Source organism: Tetrao urogallus (assembly GCF_951394365.1).
Source record: "Tetrao urogallus genome assembly, chromosome: 26".
Classification (NCBI taxonomy): domain Eukaryota; kingdom Metazoa; phylum Chordata; class Aves; order Galliformes; family Phasianidae; genus Tetrao; species Tetrao urogallus.
Window position 1 is genome coordinate 2939893 of NC_136839.1, and position 15842 is coordinate 2955734.

General features: G+C 42.8%; 1 protein-coding gene across 5 annotated transcripts in view; it reads right to left on the bottom strand.

Annotated features, from left to right (window-relative positions):
• Positions 1-15842, bottom strand: part of TLK2 (tousled like kinase 2) — a gene marked incomplete at both ends in the record, with an annotated part of 39169 nt that continues 23327 nt past the window's right edge. For 4 of the 5 annotated variants that reach the window (XM_079547302.1, XM_079547301.1, XM_079547300.1 and 1 more), the window contains 11 exons: positions 1-174; positions 568-675; positions 1694-1805; positions 2673-2811; positions 4283-4452; positions 4930-5019; positions 5919-6010; positions 7644-7725; positions 8038-8135; positions 10968-11034; positions 14590-14742. In XM_079547302.1, coding sequence (XP_079403428.1) covers positions 1-174; positions 568-675; positions 1694-1805; positions 2673-2811; positions 4283-4452; positions 4930-5019; positions 5919-6010; positions 7644-7725; positions 8038-8135; positions 10968-11034; positions 14590-14742 — 1285 coding nt within the window. Of the gene's footprint in view, positions 175-567; positions 676-1693; positions 1806-2672; positions 2812-4282; positions 4453-4929; positions 5020-5918; positions 6011-7643; positions 7726-8037; positions 8136-10967; positions 11059-14589; positions 14743-15842 lie in introns of all 5 variants that reach the window. The other variant, XM_079547299.1, reaches the window with a different exon arrangement.

The following is a 15842-nucleotide window of genomic DNA, read 5'->3' on the forward strand; positions in this document are numbered from 1 at the left end:
TCAGTTTGAAGAGCTGTTATTGGACGATCCAGAGGTTGATGCAATCGCAGCTCCAGCTGGGCTGCTTGTGGATACAGATTTGCGGATGTGAGGCAGCAAGTATGGGTCACAGGCCAGCTGCTGGACATCTATCCGATCCTCCTTTCGGTAGGCCAAACAACGCCTGATAAATGCCTGCAGATACCCCCCAAGGCAAAACAAGAATTAGCAGACTGACAGGAACAGGAAGCTCGCTTTGATAGATCTAACTCTTTGGGAGCTGGGCCAATCTGACAACCCAGCGCTGAAATTCCTTCCCCAGTGATTGCACAGACAGCTGCTGTGCCAGAAGCACATCTTTTAGCAGGAGAAAGCACGGGTAGAGAGACGTGCTGTACTCCATTCGACCCTGAGGCTGACAACAACAACGATGCAACAGACCGCTCTGCAGGAGGCGAGAGCTGAACACAAACTCCTTGCTAGTAAACTGAAGGAAAGCCTTTTCCTGAAGGAAAGCCAAAAGGAAGGAACCACTGGTGTTGGCTCTGAAGGGCAATGCAATGTGACCAAACGCTGCTGAGGACTCACCTTTGCTTCTGGTGTGACTACTGGCTTTGGAGGGAACTGCACCTCGGTAGCTTTCAGAATCGTGTTCTCCTGGAGAATATCTTGTTGTGACTGGTTGTGGCCAAAGGGCTACCAAAAAAATAAAAAAAACAACCCCAAAACAATAGTAGTTAAAGACTGATGACAGGCCTTACAAAAAAAATCCCATAGTGCTCCTGTTAATCATCATTTGACATCAGCATTTTTCCAGGCAAGAAGCCCATGAACACTGTGAAGGTGCTTGCAGATTCCAGCCAGATGAACATCCGACACACTGCTCTGTTTCTGAACTGAACTAAAGGGACACCAAGCTGGAACATGTCCGGGGTGTCTCCAGCTCAGGCAGGAAGCACCTCCATGTGCTTGCAGACCTCATAGGTCAGCTTTGTCACATCAGAGAGGACCCTCATCCATCTGAGCAGCCAGGAGATTCACCTCCTTCAACCCCTGCTTGGCTGGTTCCACTGTTTGTCTGACTGACACCACAATGTTTCTATCAGCCCAGGCTTTCCCAATTCCTGGTTACCAAAGACTTGTAAACACGAGAGCTTATGGAATCCTTTTCCTGCCCAACCAACTCCTTCTGATGTCATTAAAAAAAGAAAAGATTGTCTTTTCTCAGAACAAATCACCTCTTCCTGAAATAGACTCTTCCCTTCCAAAAGGCATTCTAAAAACATTTAGTCTTTGTATCTATTTTATTTTAAAACACTTGCAGCTGTTGAGCAATATTGGGCCTGACAAAGACTCTGCATTCAAAGAATAACATCAGAACATTGAAAGCATGATAAAACAATGCCAAAGCAAGAATGCCAGGTGCCTGGCCCCGAATGACACACTCATTTTGCCCATCATCATCTCACTGGAAATACGACCATCAGGAAAGATGTTCTGAAGAATGTTGCTCCTGAAAGTATTGCCATGTGGAGCAAAACACAACCTAACAAATTATCCTCTCTCCATTAATATGGGCTCTGTCTCAGAACTGGTGGCAAGGAGACAAGGCAAAAGCACCTCCTAGTCTGGCAAGGTGAAGGGAGCAGAAGCCAGGGCTGCCTCCCAAAGGTTTGGGAATCGCTGCTTGGAAAGAGGTTACATGCTCTCTTACCTTTCTGCCATAGAGACACTGATAGAAGATGACCCCTACTGACCAGACATCAACCTTATTTGAAATCTTTGGAGGTTCTTTCCCAACCACGAAACATTCTGGTGGCAAATACCTGATTAAAAAGAATGGACAACAAGTTATGAGTATTATCTTCTAATACTTACAGCCATTTTGTTTAGAAAAGACGACATAATCTGGCCAGTTTTGATCCTGTGCATCTAAGATCACCACTGCTTTTCGTGAAGACCACAGACCCAAGGGCTCTCCAGACACTGATGGTCTGAATTACTCAGCACAGTCAGTTTCCTTTCAACAGAAGCACATAAAATAACCTTGTTTTCTTTCATCTTCAAAACTGGTATTTGTTGTCAAAAGGGCTTGGCCAACAATTTCACAATAGAAATCCACAGCCAAAAATATGTATTTCTAGAAATTCAAGCCTAGTTGGCAGCTCACAGAGAAAGCTTTGCTCAAACTGCAGCTAGTTTTACTTTTGGAAAAGAACAGGCCTAAAAGTTTGTTCACACAATATGGAAGGCTTTAACAAATGTTTGTGTACAAATGCTGCCCACAGGGACACACTGCACTTTGGGTAACATCTAATAATTACATCCTGTGGTACTTAATGCAGGTCTTGCTCTCAGCTGCATCACTTGCAGCGATGACATCTGGCACTGGGAGTCAAGTATTGCTGCAAATATCTTTCATATGGCACTTGGAAGTGAAGCTGTGGCTACAAACAGTGCTATGAGATTTATGTAAGTTGTAAGAGCTAACTCTATGGATTTTCACCTCTCTTCAGTGGAATGCTCTTTCCTTCTCCCTCACGTACCTGCATAGTATTCTCCTTCCCTGATTTACAGGGTCTCTACCATCTCAAGCTGGCAATGGCAGCACATGCAGAGCTAACACAGATGCAAAGAGACCTGGAAACTCTTCTTGATCTTTAAGCTGCAAGTGCCCCACAGGTGATGCTTACCAGTAAGTACCAGCCCCCTGCGACGTCAGCTCCATGCCATCAACAGAGTTGTAGCTGTCATCATCCATGATTTTGGAAAGCCCAAAATCTGTGATTTTTATCTCTCCGCATGCAGTACCATTGACTAGAAGAATGTTACCTAAACAGAGGAAGGAAGCAGTCTCTTAGAAATACATTTAGCAGGGAAAAGCAGGAATAAAATTGCACTGAAGTCTGGCTCTCGACAAGAAAGCAAGCATCCTACAAAGCACAGCCAGCTGCAGCTGCCTGGGGTAGGTGTTTTAAATTCAGAGACAACTCAGCTCCCTCTGACTGCTAGATGTGATTTATCCATCCTCAAAAGGCTCAGTTGCCTAACATTACTTGGAGCCTTTGGATTACGAGCCCTATTCTCCAAATCAGCTTGATGCCCGTGCTGTTTTGACCCCTCCCAAAGGTCCTGCTAGAAGGGCAGGTCAAAAAGAAAGACTAAGCAAAGAAGCAAACATACACAGTCATGACTCATTCTGTCCAGAAGTCCTGACTTGCCCCAGTCTCTCAACAGCCAGAAACTCTCTCCCTTCCTGGCAGTGCTCCCCAGTGGCTTTCTAAGCTCAGAAAGACAATTACTGCTTAAGCAAGAGTCTTTCATAAATCCATCAAGGATCAAGAATTCAGATCATCACTGTTTTTCTCAAAGCATACAATAAAACAGCAGAATTGTGTGTGGTGGCAGCAGATGAATCACAGCTTTAGACAACTGCAGGCAGAGCTCTGCTGCATGTTCAGACACAGCAAGAACAGCCAACAGCTGGGGGAAGGAATACGGTCACTAGAACAGTGCAACAGCACCACCTCCTGTACAGATTCCTCTTGCTGATGCAATAAACCACATCACAGAGTTACACAATACCCACGAGGTGCCACCAGTAAAGGAAGGCAAACCAGAGACAACTGTCTGAAGAGGTGGTTGAATTTTACTGGACTAGGAAAAAGCAACGTAGCCAACATCCCAAAAGAGAGCACTTCCATTTCTGCCTTCACTACTCTATCCAGTGCTACACAGAGCCCTGCAAAAACATCTTTCAAAGGCCCTTCTGCTTGGTAGATGCTAATGAATGCAAAGGAGGACTGGAGCGTGCATGTCCTCTGCTTTGTGAGCTGCCACGTCATAAAAACCAAACCAACCAAAAACCTGAACACTTCCCAGCTTCTGCCCCCAAGATTTCAGGCAGATGATTACAGAAAGAATAAGCCAGAAGAATGGGAACATAAAACACACTAGTAATTATGGGAACCTTTATGAAGCAATAACAGAAGCTCTCAACAGCAGAACACAAGCAGGACATTGAGAAACCAAACACACACACTTGGTGGTTCAAGAGCTCATTTTGAATAAAGAGGCTACTCTTTCTGGAATGTTACTTCCTTGTTTATGTTGCAATTCTGGGAGACAATACCCTTTTCACAGAATGTTCTATGCATTATAGCTTTTTCTTACTGCAAGTGTGTTTTCCCAGGCAGGACCGTCTCCTTTTTGCTGCCTGACCAAAACAAACACCCCCGCTTCAATTACAGCCCATTACTTTCAGTTAGCATCCTCAAGCACGTCAGCTACCAGCACAGCATACCTGGTTTAAGGTCATAGTGTATGATGGGAGGTTTGATTTCATTTAAGTATTTTAAAGCATTCACAATCTGCATGATAATGGATCGCGCCTCCTTCTCCGACATTAACTTGTGCTGCTTCAGGTAGAAGTCCAGATCGTTTCCCTCACAGTATTCTAACACTGTACAAAACCTGAGGGCAAAACAGCAGCAGTTGTAATTAAGGCATCTGACAGAAACCAGACCACTTTGCTGTTGTCTGTCTGCAAGTCTCATCCATTCGATCAATACATTAAGAGTCCTCCAGCCAATTAATCTCCTTCCAAAATTAGGGCACCAAGAGCACAATAGTCAATGCTCAATAGTACAAAGGTCAGATACATTCCATTTAGCACCAGAGCAGAAATGGAAAGCAGTTTTGGCTGGGGCATGTGCCCAGGTCAACAAAAAGCAAGATTTACAAGCAGAGCATCACATCTGACATAACAGGGCATACGAGACAGCATCTCTAGAAAATCTGTGCATGCTGGAACTGCCTCAGACAGCAGACATCTCTGCAGCACCTCTGCAAGGCACGGATACACCCTGGACTCTGCTGTAAGATTTTGAGATCAAAAACTTTGTGGTGGATGGGTCAAACCGAGTCAAAGCACACAGCGACGCAACTTACGAGTCAGTGTCCAGTGAAAAGTAGTCATATAGCTTAACTATTCGAGGATGATCCAGTTCTTTGTGAATTCTGTACTCCCTACACGCATGTCTGAAAATAGGAAAGTGGGAGCATTAGTCATACAAGTGACATAACTCTAAGTTCTGCAGAAGGAGCACCCAGACAGTCCAAGTTCAGTCACAAACTGCACATCACACAGCTTAAGAAAAGGCAGGCAAACGAGGAGCTGCTCAGAATAGTTTTTGAGAACCACAGAATCCAAGTGTATCAGATTCCCAAATGCTGGCAGCACTACAAAATAACTTAATCCTGATTAATGGTACTGCTCGCCAAAACAGAATTATCTCATAATAAATCGCTATGGGATCCAAGAGAGCTGAACGCACAAATCAGCAAGTTCTAGAAAAATTCCAGGATGTTCGACAGTCCAAGCTTCAACTCCAGCTTAGCTTATGCCACTGACACGTTGAGGAAGCAAGATCACAGTTTTGTCTTTGAAGTTCTGTGAAAAAATTTTGGCTGTGATTCTGCAGCACTTATCTAATCCATGGCATGAGGAAGCAAGTGTTACCAATGCTTAACAGGCTTCTTGCAGCCCTCTTCTAGGCTGTGACAAGTTATTCCTATCACCTGTGGAAAGCTCAAGTATTCTAGGAAACAAAAAGTAGTCTTTCAACATGCAGGTGTGTGCCTGCAAGATGGGCATGAGCACTTTTTTCTGCAAGATCTTACACATTTTGAAGAGAAGCCACTTTAGTGCTTTCTTTCTACAGCACCACTGGCGCTTTAAAGCCTCGTGTTTATACAAAACTGGGGGTGTGTGCACATATTGAAGACATTTCTAACATGAATATAAATTTTACAAGTACATGTTGGGACAGAGTGGCTTTTGAAATGTGGCAAAACATAGGAAAAAATGGCTGCCTGTTCACAGACAGTGAAGAACTAAACACAACTTGGGGACGTGTCTGTTTTACAGCCTTGCTTACTTGTGATAGTTTTCTTTCTTCTCATCTCTCCAGTTTTTATTTAACTGGTGTATTTTCACAGCTACGTATCTCTGTTCTGTTAAATCAAATGCCTGCAAAGAGAAGATCTGAGCATCAGTAGGAATCACAGCCTCAACTTCACGCTGCAGAAGCAGACAAGATCTAACAAATCAATCTCCCCACCCAGGAAATCAGCATTACAACAGACTGAGCGAAGAGCAAACCCACATTTTGATGTAATTAGTTTCACTAATGAAACCAAGCAACTCTGAAAACAATTGAATATTCTGTGCTTTGATCTGACCCTTCCCTATGGGATTCAACTAATGCTGCATTTATTCTGACATTTTACTACCAGTGCTACAATGGGGATCACAACGGCCAAATTACTGAAATACAGCCACTCAATCACTCTGGGAAAGACTTTGTCACTATTCCCCCAACCAGCTCGCTTATTTTTCTACACTAAGTTGAAAACAAAAATGAAAATCACACAGCAGATCTTTAATACTTTGTTTCTGGTAGCTCAGCTCTCCATCTTGAAGCAAAATGTCTCAGCTTGTTTAGAAGCCAGACAATTCAAGGGCTGAACTGTGTAACGCTGGTGCTGCATGTCCAATATCTTGCTATTTAGGCAGCCTTTAAAGAATAGATCACTGGAATTGTGTTCTTGGGGAAATGAAGAAGTCTGTTACTTTGTCTGAGAGCAGAAACATCTAATAATTTACAGGACTGGGTAAAATCCTATTGTAAGCAAACAAGGATAATCCACATCCAGCTGAAAAGCTGTATACTGAACTCCTAATGCTTAACAGATCAGCATGGACCGTGGAGAAGAGAAATAAGCATCTCTTTGTTTTAGTAATGTAATTATAACCCTTATGCACAGTCAGGTATGAAGCATTCCTATGCCCTTGCTTTCACCTTTCGCCTGTGGAGCTCTGCATTTCTACTGAGTCATCAGAGACTCCAAAGAGAAACTGGGAGTACTTGCAGGCAGCACTCCTTCTTGGCTACCTGAACAGTAGGCCCCTCTGGTTTGGGTACCTGTCGTTATACTGCATCAAAATAATAAATCATCCTGATGTTCCCAACATTTGAATCGGAATAGTGACGTTAATTCTACCCAAATTCAACATGAATTAAAGACTACTGGGTATAAGTGGAGAATATTTAGCACTGGAGAGGATTTAAGTGTAATAATCAAACAAGAACCTCCAAAGTATCATAAGTCTTGGCCATGCAAAGAGTACTGACAGACAAGCACTCCTCAGTTCCAAGGACTGCACACACACCCAGTCTGCTACTTCAGACCATAAAACGAAGAAAAAAGCCTTTTACCCCCAGGAAATAAAGGCTTTGCTCCTATTTATTTTCTCTTTTATTTACAGCAAAGCTCAGACTTGCTATGCCATCCTCAGTAAAACTTAGCCACGTTAAGGTATTTGTGTACAGCACTTGAATGCTAGGCTTCTGTCCTGGTGAAACCTGCAGATTTAGTGCAGTGCTTTCTTAAAACATCCATTTGCAGGAAATTTGACCTCTGAGGACGTGAGCAGAACCTAAAAATTTCAAGCCTGCTGTCTAATACAAGCCAGATGTAACATGTGTTCTGTTCTTCCTTCCACAACCACACGCTCCATTGTGAAAATGATTGCGAGGTTCTGCTTACTGTGGGATTTCATTGCAGATTCACACTGCATCAGATTGGCACCTCGAATTTACCTTATATACTTCACTGAAGCCTCCTCGACCCAGAAGATGTAGCAACAAATACCTATCGTTTAGCGTTGGATGGTCTTTAAATCTGGCAAGAAAGACACAGTTTAACAACACTGACAATGAACTATAACAGATTACAGCTCTTCTACAATTTAGAAACATTTTTTATATTGAGACTAAAAATATCAGAACTGGCAGATTTGACACTATTTAATCATTTTCTATTGATACAAGGTTATATAACGATACTTTGATGTGCTCAGAAGCCTTTGCCCTGCCCCCTAGGCTAATGACACATTAAGGTGAAACACTGATTGAAGAAAAGATACAGTATTTGCAAATCTGATTTGTCCCCTTCATAACAGCAATACACCCTCTATGACTCCCATGGGCTTACTGTGAGTTATCTTCATTGTGTATCCTTTTCAATTCCCTGATATGTAGATTTCTAACCCTCTCTAGCCGTTCCAGCTCTGCCTGGATCTCTGCTTCTTCCTGTGCAAGAGAAAACCAAAAAGAAAACACGACATTGTTTCAAATATTATAGCCAGCATTTCTACCCGGAGCCACAAACATAACTCCACGTGTAAACAGATCATTGGCAAATAATGTGTCTGGGAGATGAAAAAGCTGCTCACAGCCATGGTATCACAAAACCATAGCATGGCTTGGATTGGAAGGGACCTCAAGGATCATCAAGCTTCAACCCTGCTGCTGCATGCAGGGCCACCAATCTCCATTTAAAGAGTCAGGTAGAAGGTGAAAGGAATCATAGAAACACAGAATGGCCTGGGTTGAAAAGGACCACAGTACTCATATGGTTCCAACCCCTGCTATGTGCAGGTCGCCAACCAGCAGCCCAGGCTGCCCAGAGCCACATCCAGCCTGGCTTTGAATGCCTGCAGGGATGGGGCATCCACAGCCTCCTTGGGCAAACAGACCAGGTAACTTTGTTTAAAATGGCAGCCATTCATCCTCCAAACCCCTCTCCCCTTCTGCAGGCTAGCTGTGTGATAAATCTTTTAAGATTGCATCTTCAAAAACTGGGACGTGACGCTTAATGAAAGACATGCTATAAATACAGAGACTGGCATCCTGGGCTTTGACACGTAGATAACAAAAGCAACTGAGATTTTTCTGAAGTACAGACTTTGGAATTTGAGAAGCCATAAAAAGGGAATGTTTGAAGGATGCAGGATGATGTGGCCTGCCTGACACTTTACACATTACACGTGCATGGTTCTAACTTAACGTTATGGAAACGGAGATTTCCAGTACCAGATTCCGTGCTCACCTCTTATAGACTATCAGTGTGAAAACTACCACAGCACATAAACCTTACAATAATCTTCCAACACATCTCAGGGTATTGTGTTTTCTACCCAAGAAACATAAAAACTGCCTAACTCAGAAATGGAAGTTACAGCAAACAGCTTCTGTACTAAGACATCATTTGAATGGACAGCGTGCTCCAGTTAACAAGGGCAAGGCAAGAAAAGGCTTGTTCACATGGGAGTAACAGCCCTGACACCACACTGAACCACATGTGCAGTCTGAAGTTGAGAAGCAGGAATACCTTAACACACATTTCAGTGGTCGGCAGAACATCTTAGTGTAAGTTTCATGGACTCTTTAGTCTCTGGGTGGGTTCTTGTTTCTCTTTAACGCCAGGCCAACAGCCACCACCTCACCCTGCAAGCAGGGAGCCCCAAAAGCTCTTTACTTTCAACTGAGACTGATTTCTTTATCATAGGGCAGGAGTGACTGATAAGCCAACACACGACCTGAAAGAACCTTCAGCTGTTACTCACTTAGCAAAGACCAAAGAATTTTTATCTGGATCACAGAGATTTCACAGCTCTTAAAGACAGCTTCTGTTCCAGAGAACATTGGGTCTAGAAACCAAGCGAGGAAGTGCTGAGAGGCTCTGCCTCCTGTAGGAACATGGCCTGTACAACTTCACCTCTGTGATGTGCAGCACTGCTGGTCCTGCCCCTTTCCTTGAGAAGAAAGGAGCCACGTCAAAGTTTTATGCACAGTCCATAGGGCTGGAAGGTCCACTGCCCTCAAATACAAGACTTGAATTCGCACTGATGAGGACAGGGTTGCAAACCTCAATGAAAACATGCGCCTTGAGCAGCATTATTTGGTGCACATGACTCAAGGGACGCAGTAACCCATTCGTCTTGTGACTGCTCCTTCCCTTCTCAACAGGTTCTATTTTTAGGCACAAAAAATGAGCCAGTTTCCAAAAGTGGACAAGGATAAGAACAGCTTCAGACAATGCCACGATCCCAGAACATTACTTCATTTTCCATTAAGATCCATTTCCAAATGGGATTCCTCTGTCCCGGGGTGCCACGCTACATGCCAGACAACCTGCAATTAATCCACTCCAGCAATGCGGAAGCTATCGAGCAGTATGCCTGCAGCATGCTCCTGCTCATATCACATATCTGCACTCACTGGACAATAAAATGTAACGGGCAGCGTGCCAGCAGATTCCATATGTGCTTTAACTTTCCCTCACCGCTGAAAATAACGAGGTACAGAAGCATTAATGAAGCCTTGCATTCAGTGCCGAGGTCACAGCAAAAAAACCTCAGTGCAGAGGTCGTACACAAACACCTAAGCAAAGATGGAAGGCTGGCAGCGTGCTGCGCTTCCACTTTTCCTGCTTCACTCAGGAAAAAACTCTTTGGCCTTGCAGATCACACAGCTAGCCAGGAAAGTGGCAGAAAGCCTTTATTTTATTCTCACTCCATCTGCTAAGTGTCCCAGAAGTTTCATTTTTACATTTTTGCAATCATGTTGAAAGTAATCAGCAGCTTATTGAAATATAAGCTCACTTGCAGGTATCACTCCTATTGAAACCAACGTATGTGAAAACAATAATGCCTTATAACTATCTAAACACAGCTATTACTCAAAAAACTTTACAGATCTGTTACAGATAGTGCATGACAAAGAAATGGGAAAGCCATTGTTGCTTGCATTTTCTGCTTTGTTCTTGTCATTTCTTTCCCTTGGTCCCTTCGTTCATGTTCCCTCATGCTAAGCACATACAAAGCAGGCAGGCTCCATTGGCACTGAAACAGCAGAACTCCCATCATGAAATCCTAACTGTGAGGACACCATTTATGTGCTGAAGTAAAGAGCAACACTACTGCCCTGGAAAATACGAGTACAACATCCTGAGCATCCTTTCCAAGTAACAAGAGCCCTCTTACTTAGCAAAGTAGTGGGAGTGATCTCTGCAGTGAAACGATCCAGTTTGGAGAACACGGAGTCAGAAACCCACCTAAAAGCCTTCTCTGCAGTTCTTACCTTTTTCAGATGACCCAGTCGGAGCTTGAAGATTTCTTCCTGTTCATGGTACTCTGCTAGCGTTAACCTGCATGGAAGAGACAGATCCAAGCTGTTGAATTTCAATGTGTGTTGAAGTACATGACTTGCAGTATGCACCTTCTCCTATGGAAGCAGTAACTGCACAGAGTGTGTCAACATCCAGCAACCTTTTTTTTTTTTGTTAGCTCCACAATCTGCCAATCAAGTAAGAGACCAAAAGCTGAACTTCAATAAAGCACAAATCAATTTCAAATTCAGGTTCCTAGTAACAGTTATTTAGGACGGTGTGAGGATTGTAACACCACACCTGGCTACAGCAACACTGCAAATGGAGCCACGAACTGGGATTCTGAACTTTTGTTTCAGGCTGTCAGGTGGTTCCAGGGAAATCATGGAAGTTTACTTCACTTTTCCACAACTTTAACCCTGCAAGCAGCTACAGTGGGATAAGGAAACAATTGCCATTTTACTGATGGTAAATAACATGCAATGTTTCCATTCTAAGATGAGGCAAAATTCAGCCTTACACTAAAACAGTGATAGGGTCCATCCCTAGTGAAATGTAACGCTGCACTGAGATCTGTGAAGTTTCAAAACCAATCATTACACTGATTCTCTCACTGCTGCCAACATGGGTAAAGGCATCATGCATGTGAACATAAGGTTATGAAGTCCACATCAATCGCATCTGTTCACTTTGTGAACAAGATCACATGTGAGAACATACAAATAACCCTTCTGAACCTAAAATTAAGTCCAAACCACGCCTCAAGAGGATCCCTGTTGCAGCAGTTATGCTCTGTGTCACACCTATGCTGACTTCTGTACTGAGTTCTCCACAGCATCAGTATCACACTCAGTTTCAAGAGGAGATGGAGCCCTCTGTCTGCTGGGCTGTGCTCCCTCAGCTCACCTTACAGCCAACTGAGACAATGCTGGATGCAGTTGGTTCAGTGCTGGTCTTGAAATGCCACTACTTCCCTCCCCTGCTTACAGTGCAGAGGGGCTGCACAGCTGAAACAACTTCTACAGCAGTTTTTAAGCAGGTAAATCTAGCACAAAATTCACAACGCTCCCTTTAAAAGGATTTCAACCGTAAGGAAGTGCTTGTTACAAACTGAAGATACATACAAAAAACACCTGGTATGGCAAATGTTTATGTGATGCCTCATTTCATATGAAAGTGTGCTATTCCACAAGAAAAATACAACAGTTTGAACTTGGATTGGATTTAGCTTATCTAAAAGGCTTTCCCAGATGTTTAGGTCCTTGGTTGATGTTGCTGTGCAAAGAATAAAAAGACAACTGAATAAACCAGCAACAAGCTTTCCACAGCTTCTTGTGCACAAGAGAAATGCAGAGCTAAACACCAACAATCTACTCATAAAGCAAGAGATGTAACGAGTAGCAGGCTAGCACTGCCCAAAAAAAGCCACATTTGCAGCAAGCATTACAAAAACCAAGGAGGCTCAAAGACAAACACTGTCCTGTTTCAGAAACACGGCCTGAAATGCACTACTTCTGGTACAGCTGAGGCTCTAAAACTGCCCAAGTGTTCAACAAACCTCAAGGTTAATCCAGCAGATATTGTCTGTGAATGACAACATGTGCTTCATTCACTTTCTTCAGGAGAGTGATGTTGGGGCAGGGTACCTCTGAACCTATGTAATGAAACCTTCCCCTTCTTTCTAAGGCACAGCAACAGCCATGAACTTAAGAGGAAACAAAAATCAAGTGAAATTATTTGGCCAACCACTCTTCATTCAAGTTTCACAAGCATTTACGTTCAGTTTGCACAGAAACCACTGTAAGAATTCCACAAAATGTAAAACCTCCCTCCAACATCAGGAAGATGTTGGACTGATGTGATTCAGGTACAACAACTGCATCTGTGTGCAAGCAGTCACTGAGCTGATTACAAAACCAGTGTATTCATCATAAGCTGCAACACTCCAAGTGAACAGCTGAGCAGTTTTAATTAAGAACACCACAAGCAACTCTTCTAAACCACAAAGATAAAACCTTAAAATACAGTGGCGAAGAATGACAGAGCAGCAAGAAACACTAAGAAAATGACTGGGTAGCAGAAAAAGGCTCACCAGCACAACCAGGTAGAGTGGAAATCACCTCACAGCAGGCTCTCTACAGGTAGAAACTCACTGGATATCACAGATAAACATCGTGATTGCCAGGCTATATCAAGACCCACATTGCCATGCCAACAGCATAAGCCTCAGTGCAGCTGCACTCTTCTGTTAGGCAAAACCATCACTACACAAATTGGAAAGCATTACGTTGTTGCTCAGATGGGTGACCACGTGCAATTTACTTCTCCAAAATCCAACTGCCATTAAAAAAACTCAGCTTTTAAAGCATATTCAGTTGTTTTTAAGCCCTCTTGGCCACAGTGAGGGGTCAAGATCTCCATTCAAGCTACGTATTTGCAGGAAGCATATACTGCACTCCTACACAGACCTGACCAGTCTCAGCATCCTTACCTGGGGCACCACTTTGGCATAAGAGAGCATTTCAAACACACAGCTAACCCAACCATGTGCCACCTTTGCTGCAGGTGGAAAACAAGAGTGGGAGCTTTTGCTTAATATGCACTTTTCAAAGTGCAAAGTGCAAGAATACAAAGGGCTCCACAACCTCTAAGTAAGGCCATAACAAGGAGATTTAACAGTGCAAAAAGAGAAGTGTCATTGAGAATTATGGTATTAGCCAACAGCAATAAAATGATGGCTGAAAAGTAGACTTGTAGAAGCTACAGGGAAGTACTGACTGCCCAGAGTGGGGAGAAAAAGAAGAAAGGAAAACTAGGTCATGTGCCTCAGCAGCACATTGAGAGTCAGTTTTATTTACAAGAAGGTTACTTAATGTGATTTCCAACAAGAAACAAGCTGCTCAGGGTTTGGCTTCAATTTGCAAGTAGCAAACACTTTTAAAGAAGTAAGAGCAACAACTAAAAGTTCTTGTGAGAAGCTTTGCTCTCTAAGAGCACCAGCATTCCCAAAGTATCAACAACCTCAAAAAGAGAAGCAGGGCTCCTGTGAGATGAGACAGCAGTACTTAAATAATGCTTCCATTTCCCTCATTCAAATATCTGGAAAGAACTGCTTTTGAGATACAGTTCAACCTATTATGCACTGTCTTTATAGAGCACCTTTTTCCTCAGCATTCCAAACCCATTCTTTGAACAGCCTCACCAGAAGGTACACAGACATAAAAGCTCCTGAATATGTTTTGTTTTTTTAAGCAAAGTGTACAGTGTTACCAAAACTAAGGGTGAAGTCTTTTACTTCTTTTGCACATCGCATTTTTCAGCTCTCTTGCTGCATCAAGTTTGAAAACTTACTGCATTCAAAAGAAATTAAGCTCACAAAAATTCCGGACTCAGCAATGATCCATGTTTTACTCCAATGAAAACTATTTAGAACTGCAGCCAGATGTTTCTGAATGCCAGGCTAATTCCACACTATTCATTTGTGCGTGTAGTGAAGCCTAGAGGCAAGGGCAAGATTCCATTTCCCAGTGGATATTTTGTGCTCTAATCAAAGCATGCAGCTTTGCAAGGCACAAAGAAGGCCACAGAACCTACGTTTCATTTTCTGCTCCGTTGGTTTTGTTCTTGCGCTGCTTCTGCTCATTGCTTGCTGGGGGGGTTTGGCCCATGGCAGGTGGCTTCCGTTTTGCTAACATTTTTCGTTGCCTTTCTATTTCTTCTCGCTGGGAATTTATCCTTTCCTGTTGCCTGGAAAGATGAGGGCAGAAAAAAAAAAACAAACAAAACACAAAGCAGATAACTAATGGAATGTACTCAGTCGTCCTCAGCATCTGCTTTTAGCAGACTTGAGCAATGAATTCCAATCAGCTGTACTCTTAGATTACCAACAAAATACTCTTGTTCAGAAAGGGAGGATGTGCCAAACATTGACTCAGATTTTTTTTTTTTTTTTTCCAAGGTATTTTTCACATAGAAGTGGATTCTTTTCCCGGCCCCACAGAAACCTTTCAGTCAGTGAAAGGTTTTATTCATGCAGAGGATATCCAAAACCAAGGAGCTGCTAACCTCATGGAAAACCCAGGGATCTATGGTAAGTCACTAAGTTTCCACACACTTTTTTCCTAGAATACTCTGTTCTAAATCCTAGACTTTCCTGTTTGAACTGTTCCTGAAGTCTGGCACTGTCTGAGAAAGTATCCCTATGCTTTAAGGGTACAGTTCAGCTATCCTCAGTTTTCTGAAGCATAATTAACACCATCCCCAATTTCACGAAGAAAAGAGTCCTTCTGTTTCAGAGGGGAGACTATCATAAAGCTGCCTTGTAATTTTACAGTGATAAAAGCATTTGTGGAATTACAAACTAAATGGCTTGTGAACTCAGATGCTTAATTCACAGTTTAAAACAGACTGAGATTGCAGGTAAGGATTCCAGAAGTATTTCTTCATGTCTTACAGCACAAACTAAGGAGAATATTAGCAAGCTCACAATCTGCACCCAACAACATGTGCACCTTCTATCAGACCACAGAAAAATTAGATGGTTTTAATGGATTACACACAGCTCTCTCTGTGCAATTAATTTGCCGAGTCCTACTTAAAGGTCGAGGCCAGGTGGGAATTTACTGGATATTTCCATTAATATCCTGCATAAAAGGGTGTCTGATCTTCGTTTCCAGATTTCTGCAGCTACTTTGATCACAGTTACCAAAAGGCAAAAAAAGTTAAATAGCATGGATTTTTTTTTTTTAAAGCTTTTTTTTTTTTTCCTTTTAAAGTTAGAAGGTAGAAAAGGGGGAGGGGAAGGGGGGAAGATAAGCAACTTTCCTGGAGGAATATAAGCAGATATG